At 45.8% G+C, this 16873-nt stretch overlaps 1 protein-coding gene across 4 annotated transcripts in view; it reads right to left on the bottom strand.

Annotated features, from left to right (window-relative positions):
* GLI3 (GLI family zinc finger 3) overlaps window positions 1-16873 on the bottom strand; it is a 270176-nt gene that overhangs the window by 83171 nt on the left and 170132 nt on the right. For all 4 annotated transcript variants that reach the window (XM_049096345.1, XM_049096343.1, XM_049096344.1 and 1 more), the window contains one exon: window positions 2186-2388. In XM_049096345.1, the coding sequence (XP_048952302.1) occupies window positions 2186-2388 (203 nt within the window). The remainder of the gene's footprint in view (window positions 1-2185; window positions 2389-16873) is intronic.

Here is a 16873-nt window from a genome sequence, read left to right as displayed (position 1 = left end):
GGGTAATCTAACAATAGGTCTGTGTATGTTTTACACGTGTTCACATGCTTCTTATACATGATAAAAATGTAGACAGAGATGCACACGAACCTCTTAGCCTACGTGTGAGAGCCATCGGGACTTGACTTTATTTGATTATTAGTTAAGATTCTTAAAAGTCAGGAAGAGGAAGGCACAGCAAACCAGTCAAAGAATGTTTTATTCATACTCATCATCAAATGCCACAGAAAACAGAAGACAAAATGCTTTAACTCGAGGTACCACTTTCCACTGGCCCAACGAAATTTCTGCAAGGCAGGCATAGCTCCAAGTCTGCTGTGAGCTGGCCTCCCTGACCTCTCTCTCCCTCTGTTCTCCGGTGTAGTCATTTCCTCCAACTCCCAACTACTCCACGGAGACGACTCTCCAGTTTTTCCCAGTGTCTCACCAAAACAGGAGAACTGACTTGGGTCTGACTGTCTTACAGTTTCATTTTTTTTTTAAAATGTGAATCTTGTCCAAATGGCACAACGTATTCCTTAGGTACCTCATAACTGTGTCCGCTGCACTGACTCAGAAAGAGGTGAGCTATTGAGGCAGTGCAGCTGCTCTTGGAAATACAACTGAGTAGATTTACTAAGAACTTTCATACAGCCTCCGACCTCTCCCCACCAGGCATGGCCAGCCCCAGGAAGGGGCTCCAGGGAGGATGTGGGCAGCGCAGGTCCCACGGATAGGAGAGATTGGTGGTGCCCTGCGCTCTGACACAAGCCCCGGTGACTTGTGGGTGTCTCTTAAGAGAACTCATAACCTGCTATTTCTTTTTTAAAATATTTTATTTATTTATTCATGAGAGACACATTGAGAGAGAGAGAGGCAGAGACACAGGCAGAGGGAAAAGCCAGATCCCTGCAAGGAGCCCGATGCGGAACTCAATCCCGGGACCCTGGGATCACGCCCTGAGCTGAAGGCACATGTTCAACCACTGAGCCCCCAGGCGTCCTGTAACCTGCTATTTCTAATTAATATGGCTTATGCAATACTGGACCTTCATTCAGACTCCAGCAATCGTGGGCAAGTGTTTGTTGGATGTGTGCAGGAGGTGGCAAATGCTCTTCCTGAATCAAAGGAGTGTTCTATAATTTGACAGTTATGGGACACACAGCTCTCATTAGAGTCTTGTGAAAAGTAATTAATTGGGAAGCTAATAGAACCAACAGGAATTTGACCCCTGAGAGCTTAAAATGAGCATCAAATATAATAAAATTAAAGCCTAAGTTTGTTTCTCTTCCCACTCCATCCCGCTTTCAGTTCTCACTGGGCACAGTCAAGGTCGGAGGGCACATGCAACAGATCTGGACTCTCATGTTCTCTAAGACTTGCTACTCAGAGTGGGGTCCACAGACCAACGCGCTGACCTCACCTGGGAGCTTTCCAGCCTGCAGAATCCCAGCGTTCCCCCAGACCCACCCCACTCCACCCCGAATCATGTCTCGTCATCATTCCCGGGTGGTCCATGCACACCGTGGAACTTGACAAGCGTGAGTCTAATGGACACATCGGTACAAACGTGCCTCTCAGACGTACAGGACAGAACAGTGTTGGTTGGAAGGCGAGCAACCTGGCTGGTTACACACGCATGTGATGTGAACAGCATCTGGGCCCCTACAAGAGGACAAGGAGCCGCAGAACGAAACTGTGGCTGGGAGCAAGGTGTCTGCAGCCAGTGAGTCCCACCCCTGCCACTTGGGAGCCAACGGGCCATGGTGCAAGTGACTTAGCCCCTCAGCTCATTGCTCTCCTCCCCTGATAATGGAGACAATGACCCCACCCTCAGGGACGTCCCCTCATGCCGAAGTGAAGCAGGCTCTGAAAGCCCTTAGCATGGGGGCACCCGGTGGCTCAGCTGGTTAAGCGTCTGCCTTCGGCTCAGGTCATGATCCCGGGGTCCTGGGACTGAGCCCCACATCGGGCTTCCTGCTCGGCGGGGAGTCTGCTTCTCCCTCTGCCCCTCATATTCTCTCTCATTCTCTCATTCTCAAATAAATAAATAAAACCTTAAAAAAAAAAAAAAAGCAAGCACTTAGCACAGCATCAAGCACATGGGAAACACCCAGCAAACATCAGAGCTGCTGCACAGCACATTCCAGGTGGGGCCAAGGTGGAAGAAGAAGGAGCTAGAAGGAAATGGTGGGGAAGGACTTACCATCCGTAGGGCTGAGCCCCCGAGCTGCCGAGATCATGGAGAGGGACGGGCTGTGTAGGGACCGGATGTAGTCCATGTAGGGGTTGATGTAGGGGTGTGGAGGGCTGAAGGGGGGTTCAGAGGCTGCAGCGGGGTTCCGGTGTGGGGAGATCCTGATGAAGGGCAGGTCCGAATACGTTGGGCTACTGGATAAAGCAGAAGGCCTGGGTGAAAGAGAAAACCAGACACAAGAGGTGTGGGTGAGACAAATCTCCACGGGCAGAGGCTGTTTTCTGCAAAGGAAAATAAGAATGAGGTTAAGTGAACTCGAAGGGTCTTGGGTAAAAGATACCAGGCGTCGATGTTTCCGATGACCTTAAAGTCATGGCGACAATGCAGGTAGGACGGTACTACACAGTGATCTGGGCAAAGGAAATGAACCTCTGAGATAGTTGACGGCACTCTGAATACAGAAAAATAAAGGTTGGCCTTGGGCTTTCCTTGGGATGAAAAATTCTAGCCGAAAAGGCATCTGATATTAAGTAGTGCTGCGATGGTATCTTCCACTTGACCTGAACATTTAGATTCACCCCTGGAAACTTACCTCTCACCATCATGGTGTTCCACTAATAGAAAGAAAGAAAGAGAGAGAGAGAGAAAGAGAGAGAGAAGAAAAAGAGAGAAAGAGAAAGAGAAAGAGAAAGAAAGAAAGAAAGAAAGAAAGAAAGAAAGAAAGAAAGAAAGAAAGAAAGAAAAATTGCAAATGCGTGTGGTCATGCACACAGCGGAGCTGCCCAAAAATTAAGGATGCCAACTGTAAAAGTCGGTAAGAAATGTGAAATCAGACACTATTTCTTGGACTTTTCCTGCCAGGGGTTTGTGGTTTGGAGGACAGCCCGTTTCACAGATCCAGACTTCACCTTTTGGAAGACAAGCCGTCCTCTGTGAGCCAGTACCGAGCCCACCCGTCCTGCGACACTCAGCTTTCAAGTGGCACCCTGATTAGCCACGTCCAGGAATTCAGTGCTCCCGGGGCTACAAAGTTGGAAATAGAATGGGGGCGGGGGTTGATCGGGCTTGTGCCTTGGTTACGATGAGCTGATGAAGAAAAATTCTAAAACACACCTTGCTGCCACCATAGCCTGGATGGCTCCTGGGGACTCCTTCCCTGGGGACAGCGGTTGGTTTCTGGAACAGCCAGTTTGGGTATCCAGCTTCCCCCCATCCCACCCCACACACACCCCAATCACCACCACCACCACCTTGTTTCTTCTCTAATAGAAAATGTTTTGTGTGGCTAATCCAGTGAACTGGCTACGACAGGCTGGAGGCCTGTGCTCTCCGCTTCCTCGCTCGCAGAGGCCAGAAAAAAGAGGAGGCCGCGAGAGACACAGATCCCCTGAGCACTGCAAATTCCTCTTAGGCCACTGGCTTTAGGCACGACATGAAAGGGAGGGGACGAACACGTTCTCATCACGCCTCTTGAAGCAGAGGCACACGGGCCGGCCCCCAGCACCCCGTCAGGACCCAATCTTGGGAGAAGCCAGCTCCCCAAGTGCACAGCGCAGCCACTGAAAGAAATGGGGCCGCAGATCAGATCACACACTTCCTCTCAGTGGAAAATAAGGGGTTGAAATATGGGGGGGGTTGAGGAAGGTAGGACGTTCACCTGCTCTTTAGTCCTCTTTTCCACTCTGAGCTTAAAAAAGCAAAAAGTGAGGCTTTTTTTTTTAAGATTTTATTTATTTATTCATGAGAGACACAGAGAGAGAGAGAGAGAGAGAGAGGCAGAGACACAGGCCGAGGGAGAAGCAGACTCCACGTAGGGAGCCCAAGGTGGGACGCGATCCCGGGTCTCCAGGACTGTGCCGTGGGCCGAAGGCAGGCGCTCAACCGCTGAGCCACCCAGGGATCCCCAAAGTGAGGCTTTTTATTTGCTAATCAGATGCCACTTTTGGTGGAATAAAATTTTAAAATGCCGAGTTTTCTAAATTTCCATGCGGGCACAGTGAGAACTCCACCACCTAAGAACAGCTGTTTCTTTTTTCAAAGCCTTCGCTTGAGGCTTTCCATACCCACCCAGAAATTAGTAAAAATTACTTGCCGCTTACATCGAAATCGGCACAGCCGGTCAGCTTACCCTACCTCGGCTCTTTATGACAAGCCAAGTTAGCTCGGTCTGGTTGCTGAGATCCCGAGTTCCACTTAGGCACGCTGCTACTGTAGAGCAGGGGGATGCTCCAATTCCTTAACTCACGTTCTACTGAAAAGGAAAATCCACTTTTCCAGCCCCATTCAAAAGTAATTACTATGGGGACTATGGGTGGTTCAGTGGTGGAGCATCTGCCATGGGCCTGGGGCATGATCCCGGGGTCCTGGGATCGAGTTCCGCATCGGGCTCCCTGCACGGAGCCTGCTTCTCCCTCTGCCTGTGTCTCTGCCTCCCTTTGTGTGTCTCTCGTGAATAAATAAATAAAATCTTTTTTAAAAAATAATTACTGCAAATACAAACTTATCTGTAGATTTATGATGAGAGATCAGCACAGCAGAAAGGTGGAAAAGCAGACATTTCCAGAAATCTATGAGATGCTAGCTCTCCTAGACAAGCTCATCTCATGATCCACAACAGTACGGACTACAGACCAGTGAGGGCAGTGGCATATGTTACTGGGTTTTTTTCCTTTTAGACAAAAATCATAACCTGTAATTTTTCTGAAATCCAGAATTGACAAGGGTAGTAAGAATATTCCTAGAAGCCTAGCTTCCATTTGAAGAATCATGCATGGGGTGGAGGGCGGGGGGGATCAGCATCCAGAACAACATGAAAATTATGGAGGTGGGACGGGGCAGTCACCAATCCCAAAGACACAGGGAGCCAGGAGCCAGGAGAGGCTTCCCAGGATGTCTGACATCTGCACCTGCCCTCACCCACTTGACCCACTCCCATGAACGTAACTGTTACAGGAGCAGCCACGAGTGAGGAATCGACCTGGTCGCAGTGTCCCTGCAGGACACCAGGGCCCCGCCCTCCCTGACGCTCCCGAAAGGAGTCATAGCAAGGAAGAGGGCTGGTTCTTCGTGGAGGTGAAGTCTGAACCTTCACCCACTATGGTGAAGGTCACATTCATGCACGCCCCTCCCAGGACATGATGTTGAGGGGACAGGGGGTCACCGATTTGCAAATGATGGGATAAGACATGCCTCCAGACAGGAATGGAAATAAGAAAGCTGTAAGCTGATTGCCCGAAAGTCACAAAGCATCTAGTACTCCAAGGCCAGCCGTCCCCAGGGGACTAATAGGAAAATGCTTAATAAGGGTCACCCAGCAAGTGGGCCACCAGGAGTCCTGGGGACAGGGGAGTCCGACCCCCACAACAGTGGTACCCCGGGAGGGTGCGGAGCTAGCTATGTGACCTCACATGCGAGGCCCAGCCTCTTTTACTCCTTTATGGTACAATGGGGAGGATTCCGACCTCCTGGGAGGCCTGGCAAGTTCATCTAAGTAGAGCCTCGTGTACTGAGCCTGGCATCAAATAAAGGCTCAAGGCAGGCACACATACAGATTATGCTCCACTCCTAACACAGACACACATATAATCCAGACGTGTGCACGTGTGTATGCACACACACATATAAATACACCCCAGACATATACGTACACACAAATAGACACGCGTGCACGTTAGGGATGGCAGACACAGCAGACTAGGAGATTTTCCTACACTGAAATACTGGAACCCTCTTTTCAAAGCATACCGTGTGGCACAACCATTCCTGTCTGCTCTGTTCCCCGACCCGACCGCGCCTTGGAAACACCTCCTTGGATTTCCACGTAAAATCACAGAACCACACGAGGTGGTTAAAACACAAACTCAGCAAACAAGTGCAAGAGGTTTGAAAAACCTGGATGTGAATTTAGCCTGGCACTGACTGTCACTCCAGATAAGCTGCCTTATACACCCAACAGCAACAATAACTCCCTCTCGGGGCTGCCACCACCGCGAGGTGCACTGGGCACTCAGTAAAAGGTGGTGCTAGTTGAGGGTCTTGGTGGCTGACAGACCCAGGGGCTCCCGGGTGGCTCAATCAGGTGAGCGTCTGCCTTTGGCTCAGGTCATGATCCCGGGGTCCTGGGGTCGAGCCCCACGTCAGGCTCCCTCCTCAGCAAGGAGTCTACTTCTCAGTCTCCCTCTGCCTCTCCCTCTGCTTGTGCTCTCTCTCTCTCTTAAAAAAAGAAAAAAAATCCCAAAAAACTTCTTTGTGTGCATGACTCTAAACTCAGCAAAGAAAAGTCCACATGGCAAGACTTTTGGAGGCTCATTTCTAATTTTCTTGCTGTTCCAAATTCTTGGCAGCTAGATCATCTATCAGTTAGTTAGTTTTAAGCAGTGAAGCATATCTGAGAGGGCAGGGCAGGTGCTAAACGAAACAGGTGGATGTGTTCACTGTCGTATGGAAGCACCACGGAAGATTATGATCAGAGGGTCAGATTCTGTTGGAGGAGGAGATGCTGAGAAGTGTGGAAAAGGCACCCACAAAATCTTCCACACAAATGACATACATTATTTCGCAAACGATCATAAACTTGACCTGGTCAAGATCTGCCAAGCTCGCTAAAGATCTTCACTGAGGATTACAGCACCACCTGGGAGAGAAATCCCAGGTGTCCCTTCCTTGGTTTGCAGATTTAGTAGATAACAGGGATGGAACTGAAGACTGCGGTTGGTTCCTGTGCCCTTCTCTGCTCTCTCCTGGCCTTGGAGCCGTGCGTGGCTTAGTCACTGAAGGTGGCACAAACCATGGAGAGAAAAACCAAAACAAGAAACATTCTGGGAAGAACCCTGACCCCCAGAACAACATGGAGAACAGAGATTCCGTGCTGGTTATGTTGTAGCCAAAGGGCATAGAGATATGCTTGTGACCCTCCAAACTAAATCATACAAACTACTGTCTGGAAAAAAAATTAAAATAAATAAATAAATAGACAGACAGACAGATAGATAGATAGATAGATAGATAGATAAATAAATAAATAAATAAATAAATAAATAAATAAATAAATGAAAGAAAACCCTACTGTCTGGGAACCAGATGCCCCAACTGCAGAGGGCTGTCAGGACCCAGCAGAGGGGAGCCCTGATGTCCCATGACCTCTGCACGCTGGCTCGTGTGTGCAGGGCCCGGCGCACCCCCTCAGGGAGGACGTCACCTGTGCCACTTCCCCCCATCTGCTCTTCCGAGGCCACGAGGACCCAGGGAGCGGCTGTCAGCGTGGCTCCGTATCGCCCGGCAGAGAAATGCAGCATACCCTCGGACAAGAAGGAAGGTGAGGATCATCTTGGTGTTCTCCCAAAAGACAATACAGCAATATAAAAAGTTGTGTTTGGGGAGGTAATTTGACTTCAGATTATTATTATTATTATTTTGACAAAGTCCTGCCAATAGATTATGGTGAAAAAAAAAAGTAGAGGATTCTTATTCGAGCATTTTTCTAAACAGTATCCTATGATAACCTTAAAAAACAAAAGCACATAGTGCAGAGAATAACTGGACTTCTTAGTTAGAATGAAATATCATTATATAATCTGATTTGTTACTGCCTTTTCATCTATCTTATTGGGTTACTAAAACGCCAAGATTAAAATCACAGAATTTAATCACCTGCATTACCCATTATGAGAGCATTAAACCAGGTTTATGCGCTGGATGATTACAATCACACTTGCATTGCCTGGGACACTGGAAAAGTACACGTGCTCCTTGCACCTTCACATGAGGGCTCGAACTATCAGAAGACTGAGATGTTGGGGTTTTTATTATGTAACAAGTTTATTTTTTGTTTAATTCTGTTCTTCGTATAACAAGTAGATACTCTTCATATTCAGGAAGTGGCCTAACAGAGAACAAAGGGGAGTTATCCCTTATAATGTATTTTTCACCAACTATTTAATTATTCAATAAGCACAATTTTAATAAATCACAACGTATAATAAAAATTAGCTTTCCATCCAGGGAGGGAAACAAATAACAGAAACGTCCACAGTTAATACGCCAGGCACAGCCAGAAATTTGCACAATCCTGGACTTCATCTCCTCCTCTGTTCAAGGGCGAGCTTCCAGATAACCTGTGACCCAGAAGCATCCTGCAACCCTGAAATGTGCAGGTGGTTGTGCTGGTCACTTGCCATTTGCCAGCCTCACCCCTGCAACCACTGCATGCCCAGGAAGGCTGGGCCGCAGGGCCTGACGTGGAGGGCCGACTCTCCCCCTCTGGACTCTACTAATGAGATGCACGGGCAGGAGCTAAGGCGGAGGGAAGAGTCAAGGCGTTTATTCCACTTACTTCCTCTTGCTGGCTGGAGCTGTGCTGGTGGCATTTCAATGCCCACGGCCACGGCTCTGGAAGCGTGAGCCCTTCCTAGGATCTAGTCTTCGCTGAATCACTCTTCCCTCCCTACACACCTTCAGATGAGGGGTGGTAACCACTTCCAACTTGGGTTAGTCCTGGGGGCTTTTATGGTCACTTTGGGGTTCTTTAGCCTTGCCCACCCCCGTGTAACACCTGCTCCATTAAATTGCCACAGCCCTGCCGATAAGATGGTTTCATTGCACATCCTAGTGTCATCATCTTTACAGCTAAAGAGTATTTCCCCCAAATGTATAACTGGCTCCAGCCTTGTGCAAACTTACCATGTTGGATTTTAGGGTTTAAAAACTACATGTGGGGTTCCCCACCTGGGTGGCTCAGTGGGTTGAGCATCTGCCTTTGGCTCAGGTCATGATTTCCAGGTCCTGGGATTGAGCCCTCATCGGGCTCCCTGCTCAGCAGAGGAGTCTACTTCTCTCTCTCTCTCTCTCTCTCTCTCCTTCAGCCCCTCCCTACCGCTTGTTCTCTAAGTCAATAAATAAAATCTTAAGAAAAATAACTACACTGATGAATATTCCAGTATGTTCATTTGATATACATTTTATGGAAAATCCACTTACTTAGGATTCCCGTTTGATTTCAGAACTTGGAGGAAGTTCAGCAAACATACTATCTGATCATTTAGTCTTTGCTTTCAAAGAGTTCATAGCCAAATAGAATGAAAGGCATACACACGTGAGTATCTCTAAGAGCAAACGCTTTCTCAAGAATCAGAAGGCACCAACGGGAGGCTTCCAGGATGCATGGTGGTCACAAAGAATATGGAACGTGAATGGGACTGCAAAATGTACATATGATTTGAATAGAAGTGGACACTGAAGAGGAAGGTTAGAATATTGTTAATCATACACATTAATGCTAGGGTGCTGAGTATTATCCTAAATATATATATATATATATTAAAGATTTTATTTATTTATTCATGAGAGAAACAGAAGGAGACAGAGACACAGGCAGAGGGAGACGCAGGCTCCCTGCAGGGAGCCCGATGCGGGACTTGATCCCAGGACCCCAGGATCACGCCCTGTGCCAAAGGCAGGTGCTCAACTGCTGAGCCACCCAGGTGTCCCTCTTACATATAAAATTTAAGAGTTATAGTTCATTTCTTTAACATAACACAAGAGAAATACTTGTGTTTTTGGTAATTCATCATTTCAAAGGATTTTTAAGAATGACTTTCTTATTTTTATTTTCTCCTTATGTCTGAGTATAAAAGGAGTTTGCATCCATAAATGGAAACGTTGAGATTATTGTGAAGGAACACTAAGAAACAGTTATTCCTTATGTCCCAAGCTATTTGGGTTGAACCAATGTCAATATTTCAACATAATTAGTATGAGCATTTTGGGGGGCACTATGCACATCTTACATAGTCAAATAAATTCAATATATTTGAATTATATTTCTCCCTCAATATTAAAATATTTCTCTAATATCATTTAAGAAACTCTACACAAACATCACCAGTAAGTGCAATGTAGATGAAAACCATCATTAGCGATCACTGACCATCCACAGAATGTCTAAAATTTCAAAAAGGGGCAGTGGCAAGTGTTGATGAGGATTTGGAGCAACAGGAACTCTCCAACAATGTGAGTGTGAGCCAGTGCAACCCCTTTGGAAAACAATTGGGCATTAGGAACTCACATGAATGCACACCCTATGGTCCAGGCATCCCTTTCCTTGGTGTAGCCACAATAGTCGTGTACACACATGAGCTACAATCTACTAGACTATTCAGAGCAGTGTTATTCACTCATGTTAAAATTGGAACCAACCAAGCATCTATCAACAGTAGAATGGCGGGGGGGCACCCAGCTGGCTCAGTTGGTAGAGCGTGCAACTCTTGATCTCAGGGCTGTGACTTCAAGCCCCATGCTGGGTGCAGAACTTACTTAAAAAAAAATAGAATCTTAAAACAAATGAATAGTGGAATGGGTAAATGATTCATACAACAAAATAGTGAACAGCTATGAAAATGAACATGGGTGGCTCAGAAGTTGAGCGTCTGCCTTCAGCTCAGGGTGTGATCTCGGGGTCCTGGGATCGAGTCCCACATTGGGCTCCCCATAGGGAGCCTGCTTCTCCCTCTGCCTGTGTCTCTGCCTCTCTCTCTGTGTCTCTCATGAATACATCTTTAAAAAAAAGGGGGGGGGGGAATCCCCGGGTGGCGCAGTGGTTTGGTGCCTGCCTTTGGCCCAGGGCGCGATCCTGGAGACCCGGGATCGAATCCCACATCGGGCTCCCGGTACATGGAGCCTGCTTCTCCCTCTGCCTATGTCTCTGCTTCTCTCTCTCTCTCTCTCTCTGTGACTATCATAAATAAATAAAAACTTAAAAAAAAAAAAGAAAAGAAAATGAACAAACTGCACTGTGAACAAAGTACAAAATCTCATAATGTTGAGCAGAAGAAGCCTGGCACAAAAAGAGGATAATACACTGTATGATCCCATTTATGTAAAGGTCGATAACAGACAGATCTAAATGTTAGCTTTAGGATAGTCAGGATAATGTTTATCCTGGTTAGGTGGATAAGTGTATAAGGAGGGCTTCTAGGGCACTGGTGTATTTCTAGATTAGTAGTTAGTTAGTAGTTAGAGGTTTTCACTCTGCGATAACTCGTTATACTTCATTGAGCTATATGTGTACATTTTGTGTACTTTTCTGTTTGTGTCCTATTACTACCATTTTTTTTAAAAAAAGGATACACACATTTATATGTGTCAAATATATCAACATTTTTCACAGTGGCTTCAACCGTTTCCATTAAATTCAGATAATCGAAGAGATACACACGTGTATTTTTCAAAATTTGCAAATCATTGATGCTTAAAAATACCATAAATAAAAATATATATACTGCTGTTAAGCAGACAGTGTAGTTGACACATTAGTGTAAACGATGAGAGATGGGCTTCCGTAACGTTAATTCTGGGGGAAGAAAGGCCCTGCTAAGCCAACCAGAGGGAGAGACCAAGGGAATATCTCCAATCCCTGTCAGTCATCTCCTTCGGCAGCCAAAACTATGTTCTACAGGTATCACGTGAATAATGCAACGGTTTGTGGCTAACTTTGATCTTATTCCCTCCTGGGAAGACTGCAAAAAAAATAATTTGACAAAATTCACCTCCATTCTGTACTATAAACATAATTTTTACCAACAGATCGAGATCTCATGGTCAGGAAAATCGTCAAAGAATTTAAAAAGAAAGGCCACTCAAAGGGCACAGCATAGGCAATACAGTTGATGGCATTACAATTACGTCACATGGTGCCAGAGCGTAGCTACGCTTGTGGTGAGCCCTGCGAAGGTACAGAGTTGTCCAGTCACTACATTGCGCACCTGAATCTAATGTAACAATGTGGGTCAACTCTACTCAAATAAAAACTAATAATAAAATAAAATAAAAAATCTATTCAAGTAACTACAATAACAAGAGTTCTTAACAGACATATCATTGGTTCAAGTAAACACCTGGAGCTAAACGACCACGTCCCATAGTATGAGTCTTCGTTGGGTCCCAACTCTTGGAAAAAGACACCCAGTGAGTGTCTGTAACAGTTTACAAACAAGGGCAGAAGAGAGAGAGCCAGGCTGGAAGCAGGATCTCTGATCCAAATGGCAGCTGACAAACCAGTTCCTAAATAACCTGTCATCAGTTTTGAATAATTCAGTTCCATGAATGCAGAGTGTATTTACTTCTTTTTTAAAGATTTATTTATTTATTTACTTACTTATTTATTTATTCATGAGAGACACAGAGAGAGAGAGGGGCAGAGACACAGGCAGAGAGAGAAGCAGGCTCCATGCAGGGAGCCCGATGCGGGACTCGATCTCGGGACCCCGGGGTCACGCCCTGAACCAAAGGCAGACGCTCAACTGCGGAGCCACCCGGGCGTCCCTGCAGAGTGTATTTAAATTATTATTTTTAGCAGACTCTTTCGCTGCCCTATTAGACTCCAAATATTCCATACAAAGGTGTACTTCTTTTTCCAATGTGTAATAAATACAAAAAGCCATCTTCTTTATCTTCTTCCCCCAATTACTCTACAGTTTGTGAGAATAATAAAACCATTTAAAAAATTAAATTATGTGGGTTTTGAATTAATACAATGTATAATGTTATATTTTAATATGTAACGTGCGTGTTATATGTTACCAGGTTATTTATAATAGAATTAATGCAAATATAAGGACTAACTGTTAGAAGAACTAATATGTTGTATTTTCCTTCACAAAGTCCACAGAGATATGGCTTTGATGAGAAAACCACTCTGGCTCCCCCGTGCACAGGTTCAGGTGTCCAGCTGTGATTCTTTTCCTGACCTGACGCCTGGCAGATGGAGGGACGGAGAGCTGTTCTCAGCGGTCAGCCTCTGGAGCATTTAATGGGGCCCTGTTTTCTAGAGAGCTTCCCACTGGTTTGTGGTGACACAGCAAATGACACTGTCTTTTTCTCCACCTTCCCTAACACAACAGGTTGTCCCTTTGAACAGTCAGGATGCTCTCTCTTTCTCCATGGGGCAAGCCATGGGGGCGGGAGGCCAGTCCAGCCAGGCCCAGCCAGGGCTCCAGGGGCCCTCCCGTCTCACTGCTCCCCCCCACCCCACCCCACCCCACACACCGGCCCCTTTCTCTCCCTGCAGCAGGTCCATGTCACCAGGCCTAAGACAGGTGTGACGCTGGGTGAAGATCTTTAAAAGTCTGCTTTGCTCCAAGCTCCTCAGGCCTGGATGGAAGCAAAGCAGTGCTGTAGTGTTCAACTGTCAGCAAGAAGGTATGCATGGAGCTTCGAGCCTGGCTCTGTCCCACGGGAAGGTCTCAGGAAATGCTGGTCCTGACGACCAACACGTTTCTGGCTGCTGCTGTCAGTACTAGAGCTCTGGGTTGGGTAAGGCCAAAGTCACCCAGCTTCTGTGGCCTCCTCGTGTCCTGACTCCCTAGCACCCCAAAGGACGGGAGCTGTTCCGCAGCCAGGGTGAGCCAACGACCTGACACCCCAGGTGTCACTTAGAAGCACCCCATGTCACCTCTCGTGGCACAGCAAAGAAACTACTGACTTGACTTGACCTTAGTAAAATGAACAGGGTTTCTCCTCTCTAGAAAGTAAACTCAAGGGCATGGTTATTCTTGGTTTTAGTTCAAAAATTCATTGCTATGAGAAAAGAAAAAAAGAGGGGGCGGGGGCGGGTGGTGGACAAAAATCTCAAAGTCTGATTTCTCTGACATTCCTGCCAATTTTCCATTCATTCTAACAGACCTTATTTTTTTGGAATCTAATGAATTACCAATTCTATCCAAAAGCAGCATTCAAAGGGGCAAAGTAGTGTTCTTTTCCAAAAAGAAAACACACAGCAGAATAGAAAGAAACTGGGACACAATAGTGTGGGTGACTTGGCACAGGCCTAAGTCCCGTGAACTAAGTATCCAGAAAAACCCCAGGCCACGTGGCATTTGTTCACTGCTGTTAGGTTTTCTGATAATGTCGAGTCCTATCAACCATCATACATTCTTTGGGACGGACTTTTGGATCTGAACCGTGATACCCACCAGGTATAAAGAGAAAGGACCAGAAAAAAAAAAAAATTCAATTTGAACTGAAACTCAATTAGAACACAAGAAATTCAGTTAGAACTGCTGGATTTAACCAACTCAACAAACAAGTGTCTGTGGCTTTTATGTCATTTACTTGGAAATTTGAACAATTTACAGTAAAGAGGCATTTCATAAATCTTGAGAGCCTGAAGCCAGGATCTGTTATTGAAGTGAGAGGTCACCCAGCAGGAGGCTTCAGATACTGGATGGAAATAACTAGAAACAGGAAGTTAGCTTCCAACAGTTTTAATCCTTGCTTCATGTTCGGTCCTCTTGCAGGTGGTGTGGGGGAGATTTCTACCCAAGACAAGGGAGCATCTGGAATTCTGAGCCAAGAAGAGGATGAGGCTTCTGTTTTAATTTCTACTTTAATGGGTTACTTCAAGAACCAGCTAGAAGATCCCTCCTCTGGCACGCTGAGCTTAGGTTTGCCTTCCACTAGCCGGTGTGGACTTTTTCCATGTTGCATCACCATCACAGTCCTCAAAATTATTATTATTACTATTAACCACTGACTAGTGTCTTCTCAGGGTTGTTTCTTATGCTCACTGACTCATACTCTCCATCGCTCTTTAAATCATCCTTATTTTAAGGGATCGTAGGGACGTCCAACAAGGGGCCATTATTAATTATCTAAATGGCTCTCCTCCAGAACAACATCCCCGAGATTTGCTAGGGCCCTCTGGCCTAGTAAAGGTAAAATAGTGGGCCCTTTTAGTTTGGCAGGCTATTTAGATTTCACTGGCAACAGACCTTGTAGGACTCAACTGCGTGCTACGAGTCTCAATATTCCGGAAGTTTGACCCCTGGGAAGGTATCAAACTTTTCAAAAAGAAATTAAATAAGGCAAAGGAGTGTATCTAATGAACCAGGGAACAATTTGTCTACGTCACTCACAGGAAGGAAGCATTAACGCCCATGTAAGGAGATAAGAAGTTCCCAGGATTCTGGTTCTCCTGGCTTCAGAGCACTTTGTCCCAGGCACACGGAGGAACATCATGGAAAAACAGACACGGAGCCTGGTGCCTGGGTAAGGGCCCAAGAGGTCTGCGACTGCATCCCTGTCTTCACAGTGAAAACGGAGTCAAGTGAACCGAAATGTTGAAAGGACAGGCTGGAATTACCCGATCATAGTACCCTTGGAGAACCGGCCTAGGGCCACACACGTCCCCCATACGGCTCTTAGGGCTTTCCTTGGCCCACTGGGAAAATGTGAGCCTTGGGCAGAGATGATTTCCATCCCAGCCACCAGGTTTAAAGTCTCTTTGGTCCCACAATCCAAACGTTTCTACGATTTAAATCATTTGTCCCTGCCTGCCATTGATTAGCTCTGACATCTAATGTTATACCGTCTGCCCCTTGAATAAAGTTTTGCTGAAAATTTAGGGACTCTCTAGTTGAGTGTCCCACAAATGAGATCTCATTTTCTTTCCTTCCTCCCCGTCTGGAATGGCATATTCCATCACCACAGCGACTCACGTCCCCCCCGGGCCGCTGTGGACTTCAACTTTGCTATTACTCCCAGGAGAAATGAAAGGGTCTGGTTTTATGCTGATTGGATTTGGAGGGTGATTGATTAGAAAAAAGTGGGACCACGTAGCCAGGCCAAAAGCTCAGAACTGAGCCACAGCTTAGACACTAAAGGAGCTTTTTTACCAGTGAGTTCACAGCTATTAGATATTTTTATATTAACAACACTTCTCCCATCCAGGTTTGTGCATTTTATCTTTATTCTTTCAAATCCTGAAATTGCTTGGATAAGAGGGAGGGCTTATATATTATACACACACAGACACACACACACAGACACACAGACACACACACATTTCTAAGAGCAGCCTGAACTTTTAGGCGAAATTGAAGAGGCTTTGTGTCAAGTACAGCTAAATCCAGCCTTTTCCATATCAAGCCTCTGCTAGAAAATTACTGTGCAGATGATAAGGCAGAAAGATATAATAAAAAGTGACTCTACTCAATTTACACTGCAATATTGGTATGACTGAATATTTTTCATTCAGGGGCCTGATAAAATCGCTAAACTGTATTGCAGATAAATAAAGGAGGCTTCTGTCAAGAATAAACACCATTAATCATGAAGTCTTACCCTCGGAGAGCCTGTGCTATGCATCTGCACAAATACACCAACAGCACCGGCACGCAACACATGCTTCCCTCCTTTACAGGGTTCCAGGCTGAAGCTGTCCTTCCTTGCATTTTGTAGGATTCAGTTAGCAATAGCATTTCCCAAACACTGTCTACATTTTAACTTTATAGCCCCGCAACCAGGTCCATTATTATAACATTTAGGAAAAATTGGCTGTGCTCTTGGGGGGAAAAAAATGAACTTGACAATGAAACAATTTTTTCCTGCTGACTACAGACCTACAGACACAATACGTATGTGCAATCTATGAAATAGACTGTATTTCATCAAAGCGAAGATGCTATTGATCTAAAGACACGATATTATTTTAGGTACCACTAAAAATGACAATACTTAACACTTGCCATTTTTGCTTTCTACTTACTAAAAGGGGGCTTTGAGACTTAGTCCCACATAGGTTTTTATCATGTAGCACTCTAGCACTGGCCCAGCAAGGAAAATATAAGACAAAAGAATTTCATTCAGAGATCCTCGAAACTTCCTCACGAACACCTCTTCACCAACAGCCACGGTGAAACACTA

Source organism: Canis lupus, chromosome 18 (assembly GCF_003254725.2).
Source record: "Canis lupus dingo isolate Sandy chromosome 18, ASM325472v2, whole genome shotgun sequence".
NCBI classification, from domain to species: domain Eukaryota; kingdom Metazoa; phylum Chordata; class Mammalia; order Carnivora; family Canidae; genus Canis; species Canis lupus.
Note: the sequence above shows the minus strand (reverse complement) of the source record. Positions and strands in the feature narration are given on the sequence as shown.